At 34.8% G+C, this 8,271-nt stretch overlaps 1 protein-coding gene across 1 annotated transcript; it reads right to left on the bottom strand.

The window, feature by feature from the left end:
- Window positions 1–2,495: 2,495 nt before the first annotated feature.
- Window positions 2,496–7,589, bottom strand: LOC135131698 (uncharacterized). Its single transcript, XM_064059544.1, has 4 exons — window positions 4,075–7,589; window positions 3,791–3,948; window positions 3,688–3,739; window positions 2,496–3,495 (listed from the first exon to the last, which is right to left on the bottom strand). Exons 1-4 carry the CDS (start codon window positions 7,587–7,589, stop codon window positions 2,496–2,498), a joined length of 4,725 nt encoding a protein of 1,574 aa, XP_063915614.1.
- Between the last annotated feature and the right edge of the window lie 682 nt (window positions 7,590–8,271).

Below are 8,271 nucleotides of genomic sequence, written 5' to 3'. Positions count from 1 at the left end.
ATATTTTATTTTTGTATAGTGCAAAAATAGCAGACGTAATAATAATATTTAATTAAAAAAAAACTCACTTTTTGTGTGACTTTTGTTATGTAGAGCGGTTAATTAACACAAAGAAATATACATATAATGTGTTGTATCACTTTTGGTTTTGTCGGTAATGACATCCACTTCTTCTTTTCAAACAGAATAACGTATCTTCGTACGTATAGCACTTGGTATGTACATGTCAAGTGCAAAGTTAAAGCAATACTGTATTTAGAGATCTTAAAAAACGCACTTTATTTAGAAAAAAGTTGAAGTCATTCCCGAAAAAATTAAAAGTTAGGACACTCCATATATTTTATGTATAATACACAATCATTGTTTTTAATATTTTTAATACTCTTAGCAAACAGAAAATTGCCTTTCCTATCCATATTCATTTTAAAAAATCAGATTTGCTTGTCCATAAAATGTAGATATTTAGGATTTTTTTCAATATTAGTTAAAAAAAATAGAACCTAGTTAACATTATACTGAGTTAAATTTGCAGAAAATATCGTCCCTAACTACTAGTATATAGTAGATCGAAAAATGTATTTGATTTTATTTTGAAGTTGCCGTCACTTCTGGATAAACTGTGGAACATAAAAGAAACAATTTTAGTACACACAAGAACAAAAAACGGTCGGAAATGAAAACAACTTATGTTTTTTAATTGATAATAATTTTGAGTATGTAGTATGTAAAAATTCCTTTTTAACATTTTTCGGAACAGTGTATTGTATAAAAAAAAAACACAATTTGTGAAGTAGTTTTAATGGAACAGTTGAGGTGAAACATTCTGTATAAATGTAGAAATTTATGGATGTTTTTTAAATTCTTTTCAAAAGTAGATCAAAAAATTGCATTTCCCTTCCATATTTGTTAAAACAAATCAGATTTTGCTGCCTACAAAATGTAGATATTTAAGGTTTTTTTCACTATTAGTTAAAAAAAAATAGAACCTAGTGAACATTATATTCAATTAAATTTGCATAAAGATAAGTACTAGTCAATTAGAAAATGTATTTGATTTTATTTTGAAGTTGCCGTCACTTCCGGATCAACTGTGGAGCATAAAAAAATAATTTTAGTACACACAAGACCAAAAAAAAAACGGTTTGTCATTTTTAGAAGCGATAGTCAGATAATAACAGTAATGTACAGGGTGTTTCATTTAATTGATTCTTCGGAAATACCGCAAAATCTCCACTTTTATAGCAAATGCATTTATTATGAACAACTTACAAAATAAAGTCCACTGTGAAACAGTATAAATTTTATTATAGCCACTCCGGTTTCGTCGGAAATGAAGACAACTTCTGTTTTTTAATTGATAATATTTTTGAGTATGTAGGAAGTAAAAATTCCCTTTTAACATTTTTCGGAACAGTGTATTGTATAAAAAAACCCTTTGTGAAGTAATTTTAATGGAACAGTTGAGGTGAAACATTCTGTATAATTGTAGAAATTTATGGATATTTTTTTAATTCTGTTCAAAAATAGATCAGAAAATTGTATTTTCCTTCCATATTCGTTAAAAAATTAGGTTTTGCTGCGTATGAAATGTAGACATTTAGGGTTTTTTTCACTATTACATAAAAAAAATAGAACTTAGTGAATATTATATTGAATTAAAATTGCAAAAAGATAAGTACTAGTCGATCAGAAAATGTATTTGATTTTATTTTAAAGTTACCGTCACTTCCGGATAAACTGTGGAACATAAAAGAAAGAATTTCAGTACACACAAGAACACAAAAACGGTTTGTCCTTTTTAGAAGCGGTAGTCAGATAAGGTAATAATATAAAAACTTGTAATATACAGGGTGTTTCATGTAACTGATTCGTCGGAAATGAAAACAACTTTATTTTTTAATTGATAATAATTTTGAGTATGTAGGATGAAAAAATTCCCTTTTAACATTTCTTGGAACTCTGTATTGTATAAAAAAAAAATACAAATTATCAATTCACTTTAATGGAACATTCGGGGTGAAACATTCTGTATCAATGTAGAAATTTTAGGATATTTTTTAATACTGTTCAAAAGTGGATGAGAAAATTGTCTTTTCTATCTGTTTAATTCTTTTTAAGAATTCGTTTGTGTGGAAATTAAACGCTGTTTAACAGAACTACATTTATTTCCCGAAACACGTCTGTTCGTCCAGACGACTGCAGTACAATTGTTAGTGCCGTTTACACATGTTCGGCACTGCTAAGATACAAGCCGCCCCTTTCGGCACTGTCGGCCGGCACCTCAAATGGTGCCGCCGCAGCTGGCCTAGGCGGCGGATACATATAATAAACTCAAACATCCCGACAATATTTATTGGCGTTAACATTGCTCCCCGGGTTGAAATGTTCACTGTTTCAACGAATATGTATGTTACAATAGTATTGTTCTAATGTCTATGAATAAGAGAAAAACAACAATAACAGTTACAAGGTGTTCAAAATGGTTTGAAATACTGTCACTCACGCACTCCACCTTCGATAGGAATCGCACATATTTTTGTAACAGGCCTTTTAAATGCACCGCGCACTGTTCGCACAGTCACCACCCGGGTTAAACCATCTTTCCCAGGATGAAGTTCTTCAATGCGACCCAATGGCCACTGGAGTGGTGGCGCGTCGTCTTCTTTCAGGAGTACTAGGGCTCCCAATTTGGGTTGATCGGAGATGGTAGCCCATTTATAACGTTGTTGCAAATTATTGCGATATTCGGCAGCCCACCGTTTCCAAAAATGTTGCCTCATTTGCTCCAACCTCTGGTACTGAGACAACCTTGTTGGCGCCACTTCCGTTAAATCTGCTTCCGCTGATGCCAATAACGAGTCGCCAACCAAAAAGTGACCTGGTGTTAATGCTTGTAGGTCTGTTGGATCGGAGGAAAGGGGAGACAAGGGTCTGGAATTCATGCAAGCTTCCACCATCGTTAACAGCGTGTACATGCTTTCAAAATCAAGTACGGCATTTTTTACCACCCTTCGTAAATGGTTTTTGGCCGATTTGACCGCGGCTTCGTGTAAACCGCCAAAATGTGGAGCTCGTGGTGGCATAAATTTCCAACAAATTTTTTGGTTTATTAAATGATCTATTACCTTTTTCTGAAAATTTGGTGATTGTAATAAATTATACAGCGATTTTAATTCTCGGTCAGCTCCTACAAAATTTTTAGCATTATCCGAGTAAATTGTGTCAACCTTCCCCCGGCGCGCGACGAATCTCTTAAGTGCGTTTAGAAACGATTCGGTGGTGCAATCACACACCAATTCAATATGAGTGGCCTTAGTTGCGAAACAAACAAAAATTGCAATGTAACCCTTAATTCTTTTAGTGGTTCTACCACGACCATTCTTTAATAATATTGGGCCTGCATAATCGATACTTGAGTACTGAAATGGTCTTGATGGTCGGACCCGTGACTCAGGCAAATCTCCCATAAGTTGTTGGTAAGACTTAGGTTTAGCTCTAAAACAAATTATGCATTGATGTATAATTTTTCGCACCGCGTTTCGTCCTGAAATTAGCCAATAACGTTGACGTATTGCGTAAAGTGTTGCAAGACACCCGGCATGCAAATGTGTGATATGTGTCAATGTAATTATCAATTTTGTTACACTGTGATTTTTTGCTAATATTAATTGATGTTTTTGATCGTACTGAATGGGTGCATGTCTCAATCTTCCTCCTACCCTCAATAGTCCTTTTTGGTCTAAAAACGGGTTTAAGTTTATTATTTTACTGTGATGTGATAATGGTTTACCTTTTTTCAAAGATTCAATATCATTGTGAAACGATTCTCGCTGACTTATTTTGATTATAATGTCGTGTGCATTATTGAGTTCGTTACGGGATAAAGTTAAACTACTGGGCGCTTTACGCGAGGAATCAGAAGTTGAATCGTTGTTTTTGTATTTCGAACTATAACGTAATTGAAATGAATGAATGAATCGTAGGCAATAAGCGGTTACTCTTATTAATTTTGTAAATGACGAAAATCGTGATAAAAAATCGAAAGTTGCATCAATATGTGTTACACAACATAACGGCTTTATTTCTGGCAAATTTTCGTCTTGAATGATATTTTTGTATGGCCATTTACTAGCAGGTTGTAATAAAAACTCTGGTCCATGCCACCATAGAAACGATTTCTGCAGCTGTTTGACCGCCATACCGCGTGATAAAATATCAGCTGGGTTTTGTTTGGACTTGACATACGACCAATCTGTAATTTTGCTTAATTCTTGTATTTTAGTTACTCTGTTCGCGACATAAATTTTAAGTTTAGCTGGATCAGTCTTAAGCCATGCTAAAACAACTTCCGAGTCCGTCCAATAGAAATATTTTTCAACGTTAATATCTAAAAGTGTTCGTAATTTGTTCATTAATTCTGCCAATAAAACTGCAGCACACAATTCCAGTTTCGGTATTGTTGTGGCACGTAAAGGCGCTACCCGATGTTTCGAACAAAGTAGATGTGATGTATATGTTTCGTTTTCATTCTTACACCGAACATAGACACATGCACCGTATGAAGATTGACTGGCGTCACTAAAGCCGTGAATTTGAACTGTGGTGGGATGTTGAGGTATTGTTTTTCTAGGTATGGTAATTTGTTCCATCATTTTAAATTCTTGTAAGAATTTTGCCCACATTGTATATAAATTTTCGGGAATAGATTCATCCCAGTTTAACTTTAAAGACCACAATTTCTGTAAAAGAATCTTTACGGTGACCATGGTGGGAGAAATTATACCCACTGGATCGTAAACATGCGCTAAAGTGCTAAGTATTGTGCGTTTTGTTGCTTTGTTACTGAACGGAATATCACTGGGAATAAATTTAATTGTGTCCGATTCGCTGTTCCGACACAAACCTAACGTTTTTTTCTCTGGTTGAGAAATAAGATGTACTGTTTTTGACTGTGTGCAGTTTTTTGGAAGTAGTTCTTTAATGTTTGACGACCACTTTCGTAATTCAAATCCACCTTTTCTGAGAATTTCAGTTACTTCGTCGCGAATTTTGTATGCACTCTCCATAGAGTCACAACCAGTTAATAAATCGTCAACATAAAAGTCTCTTAAAATGATTTTATACGAGTCTGGAAAATTAACGGCTTCCGTTTTAGCTAATTCTTGCAAACATCGTATAGCTAAAAATGGTGAAGATGCAAATCCGTAAGTAACCGTATTAAGCTGATATGTTTGAATTTTTTCTGTTGAATTAAATCTCCACAAAATTCTTTGAAATCTTTTGCAGTGTTCCGGATCAACCAAGATCATTCTGTACATTTTAGCGCAATCTGCACTCAAGATAAATTGATGAACTCTAAACCTAACTAAAATTGAAAATAACTCTTGTTGTAATGATTCTCCCACATATAAGTTGTCATTTAGCGATTTCCCGTTTGAGGATTTGACTGATGCGTCAAATACAATTCGTATTTTTGAGGTTTCGGAGTCTGGTTTCACAACATGATGGTGTGGAATGTAACAACAAACCTGTGTTCCATCATCATCTTCCTTTAATTTTTGCATGTGACCCATTTCTAAATATTCTCGCATAAATGCAGTGTAATCGGATTTAAGTTGGGGATCTCTCAAGAATTTGCGCTCTATACTTTTTAAACGACTTATTGCAGCGTGTTTTGTGAAACCCACTGAAGGTGGATCGCTTTTAAATGGTAATTTTACGACAAACAAACCACTTGAATTTCTAGTTACTGATTGTTTAAATAATCGTTCACATTCAACATGCTCTTGCAATAAACATTTATTCTCCCTGTTATCAAATTCGTCAAAAGCAGCGACTGAGAAATTGCAAACGGATGGTTGGATTACTGGAATATTTCCCGAGATTACCCACCCCAAGTAAGTTTTTTGAAAAACTGGTCCCTTGTCAGAATTTTGGATTTGCCCTATGCATAATAATTTCCAGAATAGAGATGCACCGATTAATATATCAATCTCAGATGAAACATTGAACTGAGGGTCTGCTAATTTAATGTTTTTTGGAACACTGAGAGCAGTTTTATCGAATGTAATGGCAGGCAAGTCTGATGTTATTCGTGAAATTATTAGACACGATAAAGTGTCACTGAATCGGTTATAGTTGGAATGTATTTTAAGAGAAGTAGATTTCCTAATATTTGTCGAATTATTTCCAATTCCGACCACAGGTAACGTAATGTTGTTTGTTTGTAGACCTAACTTTCGCGCTGCGTTTTCGCTAATAAAGTGAGAAGTTGATGCGCTATCAAGCAATGCCCTTAACTGATGCTCTTTACCGTTTTTATCAAAAACTTTTATTAATGCTGTGGAGAGAATGACAGTTTGAGATATCAGAGATACACAATGACTACTAATGGGCGTTAAGCCTTCAACATTTTCCGGAGTATTTTCAATATGGAGTAACGTGTTGTGTTTTCTATTACACTTACGACACTGACTGTGGGTACAAGTGTCTGCTTTATGATTAGCTTTAAAACAATTCTGGCATAGTTTATGTTTTTTAATTTCATTGATACGTTGTGCGACTGTCATTTCTAAAAAGTTTTTACAACGAAATAATTGATGATTTTGATTGCAAATACTACATTGTATTGAACTTGTGGAGACATGAGTTGCAGGTCGTGTCATGTAACCTTTCTGAATAGGTTTTGCACTTTGGTTCACATTTGTATTAAACTTATTATTGGTAGAAATTGATACCGATTCAAGAGATTCTAAGGTTTGACAACGTTGAACGACAAATTTCTCTAATTGTTCATAAGTAGGAATTTCATGACCAAGTGAAGATTCCCATGCAATAAGCGTGTTATGATCTAGTTTTGACGAAATTATATGTATTAATAAATCGTCCCATTGTTTGACTGGTCTTTGAAGCGATTCTAACACTTTCAGATGTGTTGTTGTGGTTTGAATCATTTGCCTCAATGATTTTGAATCTTTCGTTACATGTGCTAACGAAAAAATGGCACGAACATGATGTTGTACGATTAGACGGTTGTTGTCAAATCTGTCTTCCAATAGACTCCAAGCTGTTTTGTAACTGGCAATTGACGGGGTTAAATGATCTATGGTTTGCAATGCTTCGTCTTTTAAGCTACTTTTAAGGTAGTGAAATTTTTGGATTTCATTTAATAATTTATTGTTATGGATTAGCGATTTGAACGAGTCACGAAATCCTACCCAATCCACAAATGACCCACTGAATGAAGGTAAATTTATGTCTGGTAGTTTGACATTGCAATTTTCACCGTCCGGCAAACTAACCGCTTCATCGGTTTTTTCTAAAAGTTTTTCGGCGTCGGTAATAATTTTGTAATAATCGTTTTCAAACGCAATCAAATCCGTGTCCCGCACCTGAGAAGGGTCTAATTCTGCAATTTGAAAATGATAATCTTCATATTCACGCATACACGGTTCGACATCCTTTAATCGCCTACTAATTTCTAGTTTTTGATCAACATTTCTAGGATTAGTGATGAATGTCTGAAATCGCGTAAGACGTTGTTTTACACCTGCTCGTTTGCTTTTTAAACTTTTAACCGTATTTGGCATGGTAGTTGTTTTGTAATTTATCGAAAGTTATAAAGATTTTGAACAAAATAACACCGACCTGATAATTAAAACATGCAACGCCACATAGATACGAAAGCTTGCAAAATTCACAGGAATACGTGATTAGGAGTAATTGGAACGACCTGACCTTTCGATGTGTTCATTCTTGGAGGAATTGTTGTAATTTGTTGTGTCGTGAAGGGTGGCGAATCCGTGCGCGGGAATCTTCTACCACAGCTGCATCACGTCACTTTTTGCGATATGCTCAGTGTTGAGCTCGTAATCACTATCACGGTTCGAAGGACCAAAATGTTTAATTCTTTTTAAGAATTCGTTTGTGTGGAAATTAAACGTTGTTTAACAGAACTACATTTATTTCCCGAAACACGTCTGTTCGTCCAGACGACTGCAGTACAACTGTTAGTGCCGTTTACACATGTTCGGCACTGCTAAGATACAAGCCGCCCCTTTCGGCACTGTCGGCCGGCACCTCAAATGGTGCCGCCGCAGCTGGCCTAGGCGGCGGATACATATAATAAACTCAAACATCCCGACAATATTTATTGGCGTTAACACTACCGATATTTGTTAAAAAATTCTGATTTTTTGGCCCATAAAATGTAGATATTTCGGGTTTTTTCACTATTATTTAAAAAAAAGTACCTGCTTAACATTATATTCA

Source organism: Zophobas morio, unplaced genomic scaffold, assembly GCF_036711695.1.
Source record: "Zophobas morio isolate AGI-343-1 ecotype UQ-CSIRO unplaced genomic scaffold, CSIRO_AGI_Zmor_V1 ptg000021l, whole genome shotgun sequence".
NCBI lineage: Eukaryota > Metazoa > Arthropoda > Insecta > Coleoptera > Tenebrionidae > Zophobas > Zophobas morio.
The sequence above is the reverse complement of the archived record's forward strand: the minus strand, read 5'-3'. Positions and strand labels throughout refer to the sequence as shown.

Bases quoted from the DNA above. Each gene is read 5' to 3' on its own strand.
- LOC135131698 (XM_064059544.1), bottom strand. From the start codon at position 7,589: ATGCCAAATACGGTTAAAAGTTTAAAAAGCAAACGAGCAGGTGTAAAA. The intron at 3,740-3,790 runs GTAAACCATTAT...ACCCGTTTTTAG, and splicing joins TATTGAATCTTTGAAAAAAG to ACCAAAAAGGACTATTGAGG. The intron at 3,496-3,687 runs GTACGATCAAAA...AATTTGTTTTAG, and splicing joins TTGAGACATGCACCCATTCA to AGCTAAACCTAAGTCTTACC.